The 19,600-nt window shown below is 43.8% G+C and overlaps 1 protein-coding gene across 1 annotated transcript in view; it reads right to left on the reverse strand.

The window, feature by feature from the left end:
- Positions 1 to 19,600, reverse strand: part of th2 (tyrosine hydroxylase 2) — a 42,456-nt gene that overhangs the window by 13,921 nt on the left and 8,935 nt on the right. The window contains exons 6-9 of the mRNA XM_041215989.1: positions 12,635 to 12,780; positions 12,391 to 12,526; positions 10,058 to 10,127; positions 1,758 to 1,814 (exon numbers count right to left, since the gene is read on the reverse strand). Coding sequence (XP_041071923.1) covers positions 1,758 to 1,814; positions 10,058 to 10,127; positions 12,391 to 12,526; positions 12,635 to 12,780 — 409 coding nt within the window. The remainder of the gene's footprint in view (positions 1 to 1,757; positions 1,815 to 10,057; positions 10,128 to 12,390; positions 12,527 to 12,634; positions 12,781 to 19,600) is intronic.

The following is a 19,600-nucleotide window of genomic DNA, read 5'->3' on the forward strand; positions in this document are numbered from 1 at the left end:
TGGAAAAGGTCCAAGAGAGTTGGGTGTCATGTATATGATGCAGCAGGAGTGATAGCACAATCCAAGTATATCATGTATATGATGCAACAGCAGTGATAACACAATCCATGATCAGTAATACTAATTGTAACAGTGTTGTTATGTTTTTATATCTTTCCTGCAATATGGTGCCAAGAATTTCTCACATTACTCCAGCTGAGGCTTAACCAGTGTTTTACAAAGTTCAAATTAAATAAATCATGCAAGAGTTTTCTAAATCGAGGGGTGGGCAATGCTGACCTTGCCAAGGTCTCCTACTTTCTGCGAACGAATTAAAAACCAATGGTTAGGGCTCAGCTGGGAGTATTGTGGTCAGTCCTAGGCACCACACTTCAGTAAGAATGTAAAGGCCTTAGAAAAAATACAGAGGAAGTTTACCAGGATGTTCCAGAGATGAGAGAGGTCAGTAATGAAAAGAGATTGGAAACATTAGAACTGATCTCCTCAGAACAAATGAAGTTAAGAAGTGACTTAATAGAGGATTTTCATGATGGTGAGAGGTTTTGATGGAGTAAATGAAGAAAAAAACTATTCCCTTTAGTGATTGAATGTTGGTGGTGGGGAATCCAGCGATGGCAACGCCATTGAATGTCAAGGAGAGATGGTTACATTCTCTCTTGTTGAAGATGGTCATTGACTGGAAATTGTGTGGTGTGAATGTGCCCTGTCACTTATCAGCCCAGTCTGGATATTGTCCAGGTCTTGCTATATTTGGACATGGGCTGCTTCAGTATCTGAGGAGTTGCAAATGGTGCTGTACATTATGCAATCATCAGTGAACATCCCCACTGCTGACCTTATGATGGAAGGAAGGTCATTGATGAAGCAGCTGAAGATGGTTGGGCCGAGGACACCACCCTGAGGAACTCCTGCAGTGATGTCCTGGAGCTGAGATGATTGACCTCCAACAACCACAACCATCTTCCTTTGTGCTCAGTATGACTCCAACGAGCGGAGAGTTTCCCCCTGATTCCCATTGACTCCAGTGTTGCTAGGGCTCCTTGATGTCACACTCGGTCAAATGCTACCTTGATGTCAAGGACAGTCACTCTCACCTCACCTCGGGAGTTCAGCTCTTTTGTCCATGTTTGAGCCAAGGCTGTAATGATGTCAGGAGCTGAGTGGCCCTGGCGGAACCCAAACTGGGCATCAGTGAGCAGGTTATAGCTGAATAAGTGCTGCTTGAGAGCATTGTCGACAACACCTTCTGCCATTTTGCTGACGAGCAACATTTACACTAACAACAATTATGGGGCAAGAGTAACTCAAACAAAAACAGCATGCATTTATGTAGCACCTTTAGGCATTTCACAAGAGCCTAAAGAAACAAAACTTGGCACCAGGCCATGTAAGGGGATATTAGGTGAGGTAACTAAAAATTTGGTCAAAGAGGTGGAGCTTTTAAGGAGCTTCTCAAAGGAGAACAGTAACCCCAGCAGTAACAAATGATGTAACAGCACCACCTGGTGGTGATCATTATAAAGCAGGTTATGCTATAAATAAAATCCCAAAAATGGGAATTAAATGTTTTGGTGCACATTTCTAAAACTTCAACATTACTGAAAGAAAGAAATCTGAAAGTGATTCACTTTAGGGTATTAATTTGCTAATAGGTATAAATTGGGATTTGTTCTGTTTTGTTATATCATTTTGATTTTGTTAGAAGATTTAGAGGTATTTTAATTCTTTATTAGTAGTTCTGTTTCTTGATTACTCACAGTTGATAGTTTTTCAATATCTTCATCTGATGCTCCTAATGAAGCCAGGCCAAGTTCCTATGTACAAAGGAAGAAGGTCACATTAATACCTGATTATTCTAATATTCAGCTGCACTAACACTTTTAGATGTGTTGTTGGTTCGAAGATCTGTAAGGGTTTATATTCCTTTCCTATTGTGCCTGAATTTGGGCAGATCTGGGATGAGAATATAAGGAAAATGGGCAGAAGTATTTTACCAGCAGCCCTCTAGCACTTCCAAGGTATCTCATATATTGACCCAAATATAGGTGTGCATGTTAAAGCAATACACTTATGTAGTGGTTATATTACTGAACTGGTCATCCAGGGACCTGGAATAACAACCTAGAGAACATAAGACCAAGCCCTATTTGAATTCAGTTTAAGAAAAATCTGGTTTCAATAAAAGTGACCATGAAGCTATTGGATTGTTGTAAAAACCCATCTGGTTCACGAAAGTATTTAGGAAGTTAGCCAAGGTGTCCTTACTCAATCTGAGTCTATACGTAACTCCAGTCCCACAGCAACTGGTAGTTGCCCTCTGAAGTGGCCTTGCAAATCACTCGGTTGTATCAAGCTACGAGAAGGCCTATCGCCCATCTCAGGTCATCCATAGGCAATAACTGCTGCTGATACACAATATCCCATAAAAAAACTGTTGCCAATAATGGGACTATTTCCATAAAATACATGCTCTACAATTGTTGCTATAGCAATGCAGGGTCTTGGGTATTTAAAATGGAATGTCCTGAAGGGAGTGTAGTTGATCTCATGATCAATTATTTTTAAAAAATACTCCTGTTCAGTTTCCCTAGAGCAAATTACATTGTGGTTGGGTTTGGAGATCCATTACTGGGGTTTTTCAGAGATCCAATGCTGGGATTTTTTCAGAGATTCAGACAGAATCACAGAATCACACAGTGCAGAAGAGGCCCTTCGCCCCATCGAGTTGCACCGACACGTGAGAAACACCTGACCTACCTACCTAATCCCATTTACCAGCACTTGGCCCACAGCCTTGAATGTTATGATGTGCCAAGTGCTCATCCAGGTACTTTTTAAAGGATGTGAGGCAACCCGTCTCCACCACCCTCCCAGGCAGCGCATTCCAGACCATCACTACCCTCTGGGTAAAAAAGTTTTTCCTCACATCCCCCCTAAACCTCCTGCCCCTCACCTTGAACTTATGCCCCCTTGTGACTGACCCTTCAACTAAGGGGAACAGCTGCTCCCTATTCACCCTGTCCATGCCCCTCATAATCTTGTACACCTCAATCAGGTCGCCCCTCAGTCTTCTCTGCTCCAACGAAAACAACCCAAGTCTATCCAACCTCTCTTCATAACTTAAATGTTTCATCCCAGGCAACACCCTGGTGAATCTCCTCTGCACCCCCTCTAGTGCAATCACATCCTTCCTATAATGTGGCGACCAGAACTGCACACAGTACTCCAGCTGTGGCCTCACCAAGGTTCTATACAACTCCAACATGACCTCCCTACTTTTGTAATCTATTCCTCGATTGATAAAGGCAAGTGTCCCATATGCCTTTTTCACCACCCCACTAACATGCCCCTCTGCCTTCAGAGATCTATGGACACACACACCAAGGTCCCTTTGTTCCTCAGAACTTCCTAGTGTCATGCCATTCATTGAATACTTCCTTGTCAAATTACTCCTTCCAAAGTGTATCACCTCACACTTTTCAGGATTAAATTCTATCTGCCACTTTTCTGCCCATTTGACCATTCCGTCTATATCTTCCTGTAGCCCAAGACGCTCAACCTCACTGTTAACCACCCGGCCAATCTTTGTGTCATCCACAAACTTACTAATCCTACCCCCCACATAGTCATCTATGTTGTTTATATAAATGGCAAATAATAGGGGACCGAGCACAGATCCCTGTGGTACGCCACTGGACACTGGCTTCCAGTCACTAAAGCATCCTTCTGTCATCACCCTCTGCCTCCTGCAACTAAGCCATTGCTGGAGTTCTCCCTCACTGCCAATCGTGTTTCACCGACAGAGGCAGAAATTCTTTGGAAATCAGTCCATGTATTTTTCCGTTTCTTTGGTGGTGAGAAATTGGCTGGGATCAGGGTGAGTCACATGAGCAGGTAGATGTCCTGCCCTGATGTGCTTGTGCTCACTGTTAGCCAATAGGAAGCTCCTGTTTACTTCTGGAGAGGTCTTTTCCCTCATCGGGCGGGTGGGAAGCTGACCGCTGCCTGCGATCAGGGCCGGACCGCGATTTCACGCTAGTGGGCCGAGTAAGGCCGCCCAACATGAAACACACATAGCAGCGGCCTGCGGGGGGAGGGGGAGGAGGGGGAGCGGGGAAGTTCACGCCGGAAAAGCTCCCTGCACCGAGCTGCCCCAGGGAGATGAAGAGTTCAGAACATTAAAATTAACATTTTTAAGATGTTGTAAAACATGTCCCTACTCAGGTGACTCTGTCATGTGACATGTTCTTAATGAAATGTTAACATTTTCTTTACATTTTTATTTGCTGTTGGAAACCTCATCCCACCCGTGGATGAGGTTTCCTAAAATGTGCAATGGGCAGCAAAAAATAGCATTTAATTAAATCTTTAATGGCCTTAATAAGCCTTTTAATTGTCGGTGGATGCGCTGCTGACTCCCGCGTGCACACCCGCTGACCGAAATATCGCGTGGCTGTGCAATGAGGTCGGGAGGCTTGCCTGACATCATCACCCCCCATTTTACACTCAGTCAGGTTGGACGCACATCCACCCAATAAGTCTTATATTCTGGCCCTGGGAGTGGAATCAAGTTAGACTAGAAACGAAGGGAATACATTTTGCATTAACACCAAGGATGTGATGTTAATGTTGCCTTAAAGATCATTTCTACAGGAGGTAGAATGGCCAACCTTACAGTTTTGATGTTAATGATCTGTAATGATGTACAAAATACAGGTAATGCATCAAAAGTAACATCTCTGCTACATGAATGGAGTTAATATTTTGTACATGAAAGCACTTGAAAAAACCTAAACATGTTTTTTAATTCATTCACGGGATGTGGGCATCGCTGGCTGGGCCAGTGTTTATTGCCCATCTCTAATTGCCCTTGAGAAGGTGGTGGTGAGCTGCCTTCTTGAACTGCTGCAGTCCATGTGGTGTAGGTACACCCACAGTGCTGTTAGGAATGGGGGTTCCAGGTTTTGACCCAATGGCAGTGAAGTAACGGCGATATATTTCCAAGCCAGGGTGATGAGTGACTTGGAGGGGAACTTCCAGGTGGTGGTGTTCCCATGTATCTGCTGTCCTTCTCCTTCTGGATGGAAGTGGTTGTGGGTTTGGAAGGTGCTGTAAAAGGAGCTTTGGTGAGTTTCTGCAGTGTAGATGGTACACACTGCTGCTACTGTTTGTCGGTGGTGGAGGGAATGATTGTTTGTGAATGTGGTGCCAATCAAACAGGCTGTTTTGTCCTGGATGGTGTCAAATTTCTAGTGTGTCGTGGGAGCTGCACTCATCCAGTTACTCGCCACAGGATTCCTAGCCTCTGACCTGCTCTTGTAGCCACAGTATTTATATGGCTAGTCCAATTCAGTTTCTGGTCAATGGCAACCCTCAGGATGTTGATAGTGGAGGTTTCAGCAATGGTAATGCCATTGAATGTTAAAGGGCGATGGTTAGACTTTCTCTTGTTGGAGATGGTCATTGCCTGACACTTGTGTGGTGTGAATGTTACTTGCCACTTGTCAGCCCAAGCCTGGATATTGGCCATATCTTGCTGCATTTGGACATGGGCTGTTTCAGTATCTGAGGGGTCATGAATCACTGTATCACAGAATCTTTACAGTACAGAAAGAGGCCATTTGGCCCATTGAGTCTGTACTGGCTCTCAAGAACATTCTACCTAGACACACTCCCCTGCCTTACATCCGTAACATTGCACATTCTTTTCAGGTAGCAATCCAATTGCTGTTTGAATAGCTCGATTGAACCAGCCTCCACCACCCTCTCGGGAAGTTTGTTCCAGATCCAACCACCCTCTGGGTGAACAACTTTTTCCTCACATCACTTTTACTCCTTTTGCCAATTATTTTGAATCTGTGCCCTTTAGTTCTTGATGTTCACTTGAGTGGGAATAGTTTCTCACTATTTACCCTGTCCATACCCATGAGGATCTTGAATACCTCTATCAACTCTCCTCTCAGCCTTCTTTTCTCCATGGAAGACAGACCCAACCTTTCCAATGTTCTTTATCCCAAGAATCATTCTTGTGAATCTCCTCTGTACCCTGTCCAATACCTACACATCCTTCCTCAAGTACGGTGCCCAGAACTGGATGTAGTACTCCAGATAAGGCCTAACTAGTGTCTTATACAAGTTCAATCTGATCTCCTTACTCTTGTATTCAATGCCCCTATTAATAAAGCCTAAGATACTATAAGCTTTATTAACTGCTCTCTCAACATGTCCTATCATCTTCAATGACCTATGTACATATACACCCAGGTCCCTCTGTTCCTGCATTTCCTTTAGAGTCTCTCCCTTTATTTTATTCTGTCTCACCATATTTCTCCTCCAAAACGAATCACCTCATACTTCTCTGCATTGAACTTCATCTGCCACTTGTCTTCCCAATCCACCAACATGTCTATGTCCTTTTGAAGTTCAAGACTATCCCCATCACAGTTGATAACATTTCCAATCTTTGTATCATCTACAATTTTTCAAATCATGCCCTGCACACCACAGTCTAGGGCATTAATATATATCAGGAAGAGCAAGGTTCCCAACACTGACCCCTGGGGAACTACAAACCTTCCTCCAATCTGAAAAACACCATTTATCATTACTCTCTGTTTCCAGCCACTTAGTCAATTTCTTGTCCAAGTGCCTACTTTCCCTTTTATTCCATTAGCTAGAATTTTGCTGACTAGTCTGTTGTGTGGCACTGGATCAAATGCCTTTTGAAATAAATATACACCACATCAACAGCATTTCCTTTATCAACCTTCCCTGTTACCTCCTCAAAAAGCTCCAACAAGTTAGTTAAAGATGATTTCCCTTTAATGAATCAAGCTGGTTTTCCTTTATTATCCTGCATTTGTCTAAGCAACTATTGATTTTATCCCGTACTATAGTTTCCAGAAGTTTCCCTGCCACTGAGGTTAGACTGACTGGCCTGTAATTGCCAGCTTTATCCTTGAACCCCCTTTTGAACAAGGGTGCGACATTCACAATTCTCCAGTCCTCTGGCACCTCCCCTGTGTCTAAGGAAGACTGAGAGATTATCACTAATTCTCTGCAATTTCCAAGCTCACTTCCTTCATTACTCTTGAATGCATTTCATCCGGTCCTGGTGCCTTATTTATTTTAAGCAAAGATAGCATGTCCAACACCTCCTTCCTCTCAATTGTAAATTCTTCTAACGTACCAGTTACCTCCTTTCTCACCTCAGCCTGGGTAGCATCTTCTTCCTTTGTAAAGACAGATGCAAAGTTCTCGTTCAATATCTCCGCTATTCTCCAGCCTCCACATGCAAGTCCCCTTTTTTGCCCCAAATTGGCCCTACTCTTTCTTTTACTGCCCTTTTATTATTTACATGCTTATAGGAGACCTTGGGGTTCCCTTTATGTTTGCTGCCAGCCTCTTTTCATGCCCTCTCCTTGCTTTTCTGATTAGTTTCTTCACTTCCCCTCTGGTCCTTCTATATTCAGCCTGATTCTCCATTGTATTTTCTACCTGACATCTGTCGTATGCGCACATCTTCCTTTTCATCTTCACCTCTATCTCTCGTCATCCAGGGCGCTCTGGGTTTATTTGTCCTATTTTTCCCCTTCACGGGAATTTACCTCGACATCGCCTGCAATACTTTTGATTTGAAGGTAGCCCATTGTTCAGCCACCGTCTTTTCTGCTGAACATTGTGCGATCATCAGCAAACATCCCCATTTTTGACTTTATGATGGAGGGAAGGTCATCAATGAAGCAGATGAGGATGGTTGGGCTGAGGACACTACCCTGAGGAACTCCTGCAGTGATATCCTGGGACTGAGATGATTGACCTCCAACAACCACATCCATCTTCCTTTGTGCTAGCTATGACTCCAACCAGCGGAGAGCTTTCCCCCGATTCCAGTTTTGCTAGGGCTCCTTGATGCCATATTCGGTCAAATGCTACCTTGATATAAAGGGCAGTGACTCTCACCTCACCTTGGGAGTTCAGCTCTTTTATTCATGTCTGTGCCAAGGCTATAATGAGGTCAGAAGCTGAGTAAGTGACATTGCTATTGCTAAGCAAGTGCCACTTGATAGCACTGTTGATGACCCCTTCCATCATTTTACCGATGATCGAGAGTAGACTAATGGGGTGGTAATTGGCTGGATTTGTCTTGCTTTTTGTGCATAGTCATATGTAGGCATTTTTCCACATAGCCGGGTAGTTGCCTGTGTTGTAGCTGTACTGGAACAGCTTGGCCAGGGGCACAACAAGTCCTGGAGAACAAGTCTTCAGTACTCCTGCCAGAATATTGTCAGGGCCCACAGCCTTTGCAGGGTCCAGTGTCTTCAGCTGTTTCTTGATATCACATGAAGTGAATCAAATTGGCTGAACACTGGCATCTATGATGCTGGGGACCTCCAAAGGAGGCCGAGATGGATCATCCACTCGGCACTTCTGGCTGAAGATTGTCGCAAATTCTTCAGCCTTATCTTATGCACTGATGTGCTGGGCTCCCCCGTCATTAAGGATGGGATATTTGTGGAGCCTCCTCCTCCTCCAGTGAGTTGTTTAGTTGTCCACCACCATTCACAACTCAACGTGGCAGGACTGCAGAGCTTAAATCTGACCCGTTGTGGGATTGCTTAGCTCTGTCTATCACTTGCTGCTTATGCTGTTTGGCACGCAAGTAGTCCTGTGTTATAGCTTCACCAGGTTGACACCTCACTGTTAGGTATGCCTGTTGCTGCTCCTGGCATGCCCTCCTGCACTCTTCATCAAACCAGGGTTGATCCCCTGGCTTGATGGTAATGGTAGAGTGGGAGATATGCCAGCCCATGAGGTTACAGATTGTGTTCAAGTACAATTCTGCTGCTGCTGATGGCCCACAGTGCCTCATGGATGCCTTATGTTGCTAGATCTGTTCAAAATCTATCCCATTCACCACAGTGACAGTACCACACAACATGATGGAGGGTATCCTCAATGTGAAGATTCGGAGCAATTTTATATCATTAAATATGTCAGCCCTTCTCAACACCTTCAGTTTTGAAGTGTAGTCACTGTTGTCATGTTAATTTGTGTACTGCAAACTCTCAAATGCTGCAGTTAGATAAATATCTATACAGTTTATTTTAGTGATGCTGGCTGAGATTTAACTGTGGGCCTGGAGACTGGGAGAACTCTATTGCCCTCCCTTGAATAGTGCCTTGGCATCTTTCACCTCCATCGGAGAGAACGGACAAAGCCTCAGTTCAGCACCTCATCTGAAAGACAGCACCCCTGAAGTTCTGAAGCGCCAGGTTAGATTATACACTTAAATCATAGAATCATACTACACCTCTGGAGTGTAGCTTGAAGCCACAGATATCTGTCTCAGAGGCAAGGGTGTTAGCACTGAGCCACAAGTGATGCCTGAAAGAGATACAGTCACACTTTGTAGTAATCTTTAGAAGATCACTTTGCCCATGTAGTTCATTAGTGCATCAGTTTTAAAATTCTCATCCTTGTTCTCAAACCCTCCATGGCCTCACCCCCTTCCTATCTCTGTAATCTCCTCCAGCCCCATAACTCTACAAGATACTTGTTCTTGGATGTTTTAACCTCCTGACACTCCTAATTTTAATGGCTCCACCATTGGCGGCCATGCCTTCAGCTGCCTGGGCCCTAAGCTCTGGAATTCCCTCCATCAACCTCTCTATCTCTCCTCCTTTTTAAGACGTTGTGTATGCCTATCTCCTTGGCCAAGATTTTGGTCCTAATATCTCCTTTTTAAATCAATGCTAATTTTTGTCTGATAACATTCCTGTGATGCACCTTGGGACATTTTACTAATTTAATGGTGCTATGTAAATGCAAGTTGTTGTCTATGTGTACAAACTATGTCTACCCTCTCTCCTAGATACCCAAGCAATAAAAAAAAACCAAGTTAAAGTATCTGCTCTGCAATCATTAGGTGTAAAAATTATTCAGTCATAGAAACTTCACTGAGAAAAATGCTAGGGTGTGGAAATTGTACAAAACAAAAAGATAATTGGAACCTTGAATAAAATAGAAAATACTAGTGCAAGATGGGAGACTTTACCTGTGAGAATTGTGCAAACTGTTCATCTGCCAACATAGGAATGTGTCCCAACAATTCATGACAGCAGTCGCTGTAAAGAAGGATGGCAGTGTCACTAATAATTTTAATTTCTTTTAAAAGCACCGTCTCAGACCTGACCACTTACTCCTGACTGACCATCATCCCTGGCTGACAACCCACTCCAGCCTGACCATTACTCATGACTGACCACTCATTACTGAATGACCACTCACAATCACTCAGTCCTGGCTGACCGCTCACTCTACTCTGAGCACTCACTCTTAACTGAATCCTCACTCTGATCACTCACTCCTGACTCACGCGTTACTATGAAACTGGAACCTACTTAAAAATTGTGACCATTAAATGCAGCACAGAGACAGAATTTTTACTATACGTATGTAGAAAATCAATAATGATACAGCACAAAAGGAGGCCATTCAGCACTTAATGGCTGTGCTGGTCCTTTGAAAGAGCTATCTGCTTAAGTCTCATTTCCCCTGATCTTTTCCCTAAAGCCCTGCAGTCTTTTCTCCTTCTAGTACTTATCCAATTCCTTTTGAAAGTTCCTCTCGAATCAGCTTCCACCGCCCTTTCTGGCAGCGATCACACCAACTCGCTGTGCAAAAAAACTCATTTCCCCCTCTTTTTCTTTTGCCAATTATCTTCAATCTGTATCCTCTGGTTACTGATCCCCCTGTCAGTGGAAACAGTTTCTCTTTATTTACTGCTCTGAGGAGAACAATCCCAGGTTCTCTAGATTTGTAGATACAGGACAAAGAGCAGAGGGAAGGCAATGGGAACAATAGAAAATATGAAGGGCTAAATGCCCTAATTCTGGGCTGTAACCCTCTACAGCACCAGATTTCATTATTGAGAATTGTTTGATGTACAATCAAACAAGGTGTCAGCAAAGACACAGACATTCAGCCCATCAAGGCTGCTGTTCATCTCAGGCACAAACTTGTGGAGCTTAACCTGAGAAGATGGTGAGGGAAAGAAAGAGGAGGAACTAGTTGGAGAGAAAGATAACACAAATTAAGAAGGGCCTTTTTCAAATGATCAACTGAATATTCGTCACTTTTGTAATATACAATGAATAGCACATTAGACTTGTGGCGAGGTTAATTTAATTCACCTGAAAATAATTTCTTTGTGTATGAATAGCTTCAAATCATAAACTATATTATTAAAAAAATCTTTACTTGTATTTCAGCATTAGAATTTCTGCAAAGAGTGATGAAAGAAAGAACTGTTCTAATCTGGAAAGCCATTTGGTGAAGGATTGCACTGGAGCCAATTTATTTACAGTGTGAAACATTGCAAGCATATACCACCTAACTCAGTCACACCACAGTTTCAAGAAGTAACTTTATTTGTACTCAAATGAAACCCCAAATAATACCTACCACCTGCAAACAATTAATACACAGTCAATATACAATTAACAAGAATTTCTATTTTATCTTACTTTCTCATCATTATTGCTCAATCTCCCTTTTTTCATTACTGTCATCCCTAATTTTTCTTTTAAAAAGTTTGAAAAAAATAATTGTAAGAAGAGTAACCAAAGCTAAAGATAACATGCTCACATGCCCTTACACACACACACACCCCACAGAACAGCACACACACACACACACACACACACAACAAACACACCACACCCACACCCACACACACACACCCACGCACACACACACACACACCCACAACAAACACACACACCCATACCCACACACACACACACACCCCCAAAGAACCCACATACACACACACACACACAACCCCACAGGACAGCACCCACACACAACAAACACACACACACACACCCACAACCCCACCCCCTCAGAACAGCACACACACACACACACACACACACACACGCAGAACATACACAGGCACCCATACAGAACACATCACCTACATACAAAACACAGAATCAGAACAGGCACACAAATAGCACACTCAGAAAACATACATGCACATACACAAGTGATCACACACACATGCATGCATCCACACACAGAATACGAGACACATGCACACACAAACACACATGCACACCCATGCACTCATATACACAGAGAACATAGACATACATGCAACAGAACTTAGACATGCATGTTTGCATGTACTCACATACACGCACACAGAGTACACACACAGAACACACACTTAACACACATAGGTGCATGATTGCAAATATGTGCACACATGCATGCACACATGAATACATGGACAACCACCTGCACTCACATATCACACACACACACTCATGTGCACTCAGGCACACATACACACATACTCACACACACAAATATTAGACTCACGGTTCAGGAGAGTGCATTGGGGATGAGGAGTGACGGATGTACTGAGTGCATTGAAAGACTCGGAATGCCAGACTGGCTAAGAAATCACGGGGTGACAGGAGACCAGCAATGGGGTGCAGAAGAAAACCTGTCCTCTCTAGAAAATGAAAGAAAAAAATCAGGGCGGCCAGGGAGTCAGATTACCTTCATGCTTCGCAATCATTGTCAGAACAGGCCTGAAACTCCAATGGGAGGGACTACTTGCCTTTCAAGAAACTGGAGACATCCTGAAGCTGAGGGATATTGTCTGCCTGGTAACCACAGTGTTTCTCCAGAATCTGGAAGGCATCCAGAAATTGCCTGCAGGCATGGCTTGGGTACAAGGTGGACAGCTTATTGTAGACCTTCTTCCTACCATAAGAAGCACACAGATTATCAGAGGCATTTTATAATTCATTCTCAGGATTTGGGCATGGCCAGCATTCATTGCTCATGCATACAAGGCCACTGCAGTGGACATTTAAGAGCCAACCACTTTGGGTCTGGAGTCACATGTAGGCCAGACCAGGTAAGGATGGCAGATTTCCTTCCCTAAAGGACATTAGTGAACCAGTCGGGTTTTTACAACGTTATGGTCACTTTTCCTGGTACCAGCTTTTTGTTTCCAGAGCTTTGAAAACTGAATTCAAAATCTCAGGCTGTCACGCTGGGTTTGAACTTATGTTTTCTGGATTTCTAATCCAGTAACATAACCACTGTGATGCCATACTCCACTCATTAGCCAAGACATTTAGCAGTCCACTCCCTGGTCTCTGTAGAAACTCAAAATACAAAATAGGATGAGCTTTGTGACAGTAAAATAAGAAGGGCCATTGAGAAATAAAGCTGTAATTAGATTGCAATCAAAAGGATAGATTTCAATATTCACATCAATGCCTTGATAAGAACAAAAGGAATAGTAGGTAGAGTCAGCTATTCACTCACTCAAACCTGCTCTTAAATAAGATCATGGCTGACCACTAACCTCAACTCCACTTGCCCGCCCTATTCCCATATCCCTTGATTCCCTTAGAGTCCAAAATTCTCACTATCTTCAGCCTTGAATAGACTCAACAACTGATCATCTTTATCCAGGTAGTGGATTCTAAAGATTCATAACTCTCTGACCGAGGAAATTTCCCCCCAGCTCATTCACAAATGGATGGCCCCTTATCCTGAGTTTAGGATCTGAGTTCTGGACTCTCCAGCCAGGGAACCACTCTCTCAACCCCTATCCCGTCAAGCCCTCTCAGAATCAAATGTTTCAATGAGATCATCTTTGAATCTCCTAAATCCCAGCAAGTATAGACCCATTCTACAATCTCTTTTCCTGGGACAATCCTCGCATCTCAGGAATCAGGGAACTTTTGTTCAACCCTCCAATAAAACAAGAATATCCTTCCTTATACACAGAGACTAAAATGGTACGCAGTATTCCAGGTGTGGTCTCGCTAAACAATTGCAGCAAGGCTTCCATAGTCTTGTACTCCAACCCTCTTGCAGTTAAGACCAAAATGATGCAGCCTGTCTAGTCCAAGATTATGTTACAAGAGAAAGGCTTATATTTGTATAGCACCTTTCACAAACACTGGATGTCTCAAAGCACTTCACAGCCAATGAACTATTTTTGAAGCGTAGTAATGTAATACAAGAAAATAAACACAAAACTACTCGAAATACACAGGGTGTCATCAACATGAAAACATAGCACAGGTTACATTAGGGATGGAAATCAAAATCAAAGGCAGTTCCTACCAGGATCCTTAATCTGTCAATTTCCTTTTCAGATATTGACAAGGCTGCTATAAATTTCCAGGATTTTTTGCATTTATTTCAGAATTTCAGCATAGGTTACTTTTAATATTATTAAATCTAATCTGTTTGGAGAGTTTATTTTATAGAAATTGGTAACAGTATATATAAGCCTTATTTAAAATCCCATCTGAGTATCTTCTTAGAGACAGACTTTGTGCAGACTCTGAATTCATGAACAAAGAAAAGTACAGCACAGGAACAGGCCCTTCGGCCCTCCAAGCCTGCGCCGATCATATTGCCTGTCGATCTAAAACATCTTGCACTTCTGGGGTCCGTATCCCTCTATTCCCATCCTATTCATGTATTTGTCAAGCTGCCTCTTAAACACCACTATCGTACCTGCTTCCACCACCTCCTCTGGCAGCGAATTCCAGACACTCACTACCCTGTGAGTAAAAAACATACCCAGCAAATCTCCTCCAAAGTTTTCTCTTCTCACCTTAAATCTATGTCCCCTAGTAATTGACTCTTCCACCCTGGGAATAAGCTTCTGACTATCTACTCTGTACATGCCACTCATAATTTTGTAAACTTCTATCAAGTCGCCCCTCAATCTCCGTCGCTCTAGTGAGAACAATCCGAGTTTCTCCAACCTCTCCTCATAGCTAATAACATCCAGACCCCCCAGGCAGCATCCTGGTAAACCTCCTCTGCACCCTCTCCAATGCCTCCATATCCTTCTGATAATGTGGCGACCAGAATTGCACACAATATTCCAAGAATGGCCTAACCAAGGTTCTATACAGCTGCAGCATGACTTCCCAGCTTTTATACTCAATACCCCTGCCGATGAAGGCAAGCATGCCATATGCCTTCCTGACTACCTTATCCACCTGCATTACCACTTTCAGTGACCTGTGGACCTGTACACCCAGATCCCTCTGCCCGTCGATGCACTTAAGGGTTCTGCCATTTACTGTATAATTCCTGCCTGTATTAGACCTTCCAAAATGCTTTACCTTCTGTGCCAGTCTGCCATGAGGGACCTTGTCAAAGGCCTTACTGAAATCCATGTAGATGACATCCACTGCCCTTTCCATTGTTGATCATCTTTGTCACTTCTTCAAAAAACTCAATCAATTTAGTGAGGCACGACCTCACTTCACAAAACCATACTGCCTTTCACTAATACGCCCATTTGCTTCCAAATGGTAGTAAATCCTGTCACAAAGAATCTTCTCCAATAATTTCCCTACCACTGACATAAGGCTCACCAGCCTGTAATTTCGTGGATTATCCCTGATACCCTTCTTAAACAATGGAACAACATCAGCCATTCTCCAGTCCTCTGGGACCTCACCCCTAGCCAGTGAGGATACAAAGATTTCTGTCAAGGCCCCAGCAATCTCCTCCCTTGCCTCCTCAGTACTCTGGGGTAGATCCCATCTGGCCCTGGGACTTATCCACCTTAATATTCTTCAAGACGTCTAACACCTCCTGTTTTTTGATCTCAACATGATCCAGGCTATCTACACACTCTTCCCTAGACAAATCGACTGCTAAGTCCTTCTCTTTGGTGAATACTGATGAGAAGTATTCATTTAGTATCTCTCCCATTTCTTCTGGCTCCACACACAGATTCCCACCTCTGTCCCTGAGTAGGCCTACCCTTTCCCTGGCTACCTTCTTGCTTTTTACATATGTATAAAAGGCCTTGGAATTTTCCTTAATCCTGGTTACCAATGACTTTGCATGGCCCCTTTTAGCCCTCCTGACTCCGTGCTTAAGTTTCTTCCTACTTTCTTTATATTCTCCACGGGCTTCATCTGTTCCCAGCCCTTCTAGCCCTTATGAATGCTTCCGTTTTCTTTTTGACTAATCTCACAATATCCTTCATTATTCAAGGTTCCTGAAACTTGCCATACTTGTCCTTCATTCTAGCAGGTACATGCTGGTCCTGAATTATTATCAACTGACGTTTGAAAGCCCCCCCACATGTCAGTTGTTGATTTGCCCTCAAACATCCGTCTCCAGTCTAGATTCCTCGGTTCCTGCCTAATATTGTTATAATTAGCCTTCCCCCAATTAAGCATTTTAACCCGAGGACTCCTGTGATCCTTATCCACCAGTACCTTGAAACTTACTGAATTATGTCACTTTTCCCGAAATGCTCCCCAACTGAAACTTCGACCACCTGGTGGGGTTCATTCCCTAATACCAGGTCCAATATTGCCCCTTCCCTAGTTGGACTATCTACATATTGTCTCAGGAAGCCCTCCTGGATGCATCTTACAAATTCTGCACCATCCAAACCCCTAGCACTAAGTGATTCCCAGTCAATATAGGGCAAGTTAAAATCACCCACCACAACAACCCTATTGCTTTTAAATCTTTCCAAAATCTGCCTACATAACTGTTCCTCAATCTCCCACCGGCAATTGGGAGGCCTATAGTAAACCCCCATCATTGTGACTGCACCCTTCCTATTCCGGAGGTCTAGCTATATTGCCTTGCTGCATGAGCCCACCGAGGTGTCCTCCTGTTGTACAGCTCTGATATTCTCCTTAACCAGCAGTGCAACTCCCCCACCTCTTCTACATCCCTCTCTATCCTGCCTGAAACATCTAAATCCTGGAAAATTTATCTGCCAATCCTGTCCATCCTTCAACCAAGTCTCTGTAATAGCAATAACATCATAGTCCCAAGTACTAATCCAAGCTCTAAGCTCATCTGCCTTGCCTGTTATACTTCTCGCATTGAAGCAAATATATTTCAGACCCTGAGTCCCCTGGTGTTCAGTAAGTTCTCCCTGCCTGCTCTTCCTCTTACTCCTACTGGCCATATTCACTAGTTCCCAGTCATTTATTTCACCTGCTGACCTATTGCTCTGGCTCCCACTCCCCTGCCATACTAGTTTAAACCCTCCCGAGTGACACTAACAAACCTCATAGCCAGGATATTGGTGCCCCTCCAGTTTAGATGCAATCCATCCTTGTACAGGTCCCACCTGCCCCGGAAGAGATCCCAATGATCCAGATATCGGAAACCCTCCCTCCTACACCATCTGTTCAGCCACGTGTTTAGCTGCATTATCTTCCTATTTCTAGTCTCACTGGCACGTGGCACAGGGAGTAATCCTGAGATTACAACCTTAGAGGTCCTGTTTTTTAACTTTCTGCCTAACTCCCTGAACTCCCACTGCAGGACCTCATCACTCTTCCTGCCTATGTTATTAGTACCAGTGTGTACCACGACCTCTGGCTGTTCTCCCTCCCCCTTCAGAATGTCCTGTATCCGATCAGAGACATCCTGGACCCTGGCACCAGGGAAACAACATACCATCCTGGTGCCCCCCATCTACAAGGCGTGAGTCAGGAGTGTGAAGGAATACTGTCTGCTTGCCTGGATGAGTGCAGCTCCAACAACACTCAAGAAGCTTGAAACTATCGAGGACAAAGCAGCCTGCTTGATTGGCACCCCTTCCTCAAACATTCACTTCCTCCACCACCAATGCACAGTGGTAGGAGTGTGTACCATCTGCAAGATGCACTGCAGGAACTCATCAAGGTTCCTGAGCCAATTAGAGTCATAGAGTCATAGAGGTCTACAGCAAAGGAAAAGGCCCTTCGGTCCATTGAGTCTACACTTATCAAACAAGTACCTAACTATTCTAATCCCATTTTCCAGCACTAGGCCCATAGCCTTGTATGCCAGGGCATCACAAGTGCACGTCCAAACACTTCTTAAATGTTATGAGGGTTTCTGTCTCTACCACCCTTTCAGGCAGTGAGTTCCAGATTCCCACTACCCCCTGGGTGAAAAAATTCTTCCTCACATCCCCTCTAAACCTCCTGCCCCTTACCTTAAATCTATACCCCCTGGTTAATGCTCCCTCCACCAAGGGAAAAGTTCCTTCCTGTCTACCCTATCTATGCCCCTCATAATTTTATACATCTTAATCATGATCCCCCCTCAATCTCCTCTGCTCCAGGGAAAATAGCCCCGGTCTATCCAATCTCTCCTCATAACTAAAACTCTCCAGCCCAGGCAACATCCTGGTAAATCTCCTCTGCGCTCTCTCTAGTGCAATCACATCCTTCCTATAATGCGGATTCCAGAACTGCACGCAATTCTCTAGCTGTGGCCTAACCAGTGTTTTATACAGTTCCAGCATAACCTCCCTGCTCTTATATTCTATGTCTCAGCTAATAAAAGCAAGTATCCCATATGCCTTCTTAACCACCTCATCTATCTGTCCTGCTACCTTAAGGGACTGGTGGACATGTACACCAAGGTCCCTCTGATCCTCAGTACTTCCCAGAGTCCTACCATTCATTGTGTATTCCCGTGCCTTGTTTGTCCTGCCCAAGTGCATCACCTCACACTTATCCGGATTAAATTCCATTTGCCACTGATCAGACCATCTGACCAGCCTGTATATGTCCTCTTGTAAACTAAGGCTATCCTCCTCACTATTTACCACCCCACCAATTTTTGTGTCATCCGCAAACTTATTGATCAACCTTCCTGCATTCAAGTCTAAATTGTTTATACATAACACAAATAGCAAGGTACCCAACACCAATTCCTGTGGAACCCCACTGGACACAGTCATCCAGTCACAAAAACACCCCTCGACCATCACTTCCTGCCACTCAGCCAACTCTGGGTCCAATTTGCCAAATTACCTTGGATCCCATGGGTTCTTACCTTCATTATCAGCCTCCCATGCAGGACCTTATCAAAAGCCTTGCTGAAGTCCAAGTAGACTACGTCAAATGCATTGCACTCATCTACACACCTCTTCAAAAAATTTAATCAAATTGGTCAGACATGACCTCCCCTTAACAAAAACATACTGACTCTCCTTGATTAATCCCTGCCTCTCCAAGTGCAGATAAGTCTGTCCCTCAGAATTGCTTCCAATAGTTTCCCCACCACTGAGGTTAGACTGACTGGCCTGTAGTTCCCTAGTTTATCCCTTCCTCCCTTCTTGAATAACTGTACCACATTGGCTGTCCCCCAGTCCTCTGGCACCTCTCCTGTGGCCAGAGAGGTATTGAAAATTATTGCCAGTGCCCCTGCTATCTCCTCCCTTGCTTCACTCAACAGCCTGGGATACATTTCATCCAGGCCTGGAGATTTATCTGCTGTTAAGCCTGCCAGACCAATCAGAACCTCCTCCCTTTCTATGCTAATTTCTTTAATTATATCACAGTCCTTCTGCCTGATTTCCATACCCACGTCATCTCTCTCACTTGTAAACACCGACACAAAGTATTCATTTAGAACCCTGCCCACGTCTTCCGGCTCCACACACAAATTACCACTATGGTCCTTAATGGTCCCTACTCTTCCCCTAGTTATCCTCTTACTGTTAACGTACTTGGAAAATAACTTCGTATTTTCCTTTATTTTACTTGCCAATGTTTTTTCA

The sequence above is a fragment of the Carcharodon carcharias genome, chromosome 21 (genome assembly GCF_017639515.1).
Source record: "Carcharodon carcharias isolate sCarCar2 chromosome 21, sCarCar2.pri, whole genome shotgun sequence".
In the NCBI taxonomy this organism is placed as follows: Eukaryota; Metazoa; Chordata; class Chondrichthyes; order Lamniformes; family Lamnidae; genus Carcharodon; species Carcharodon carcharias.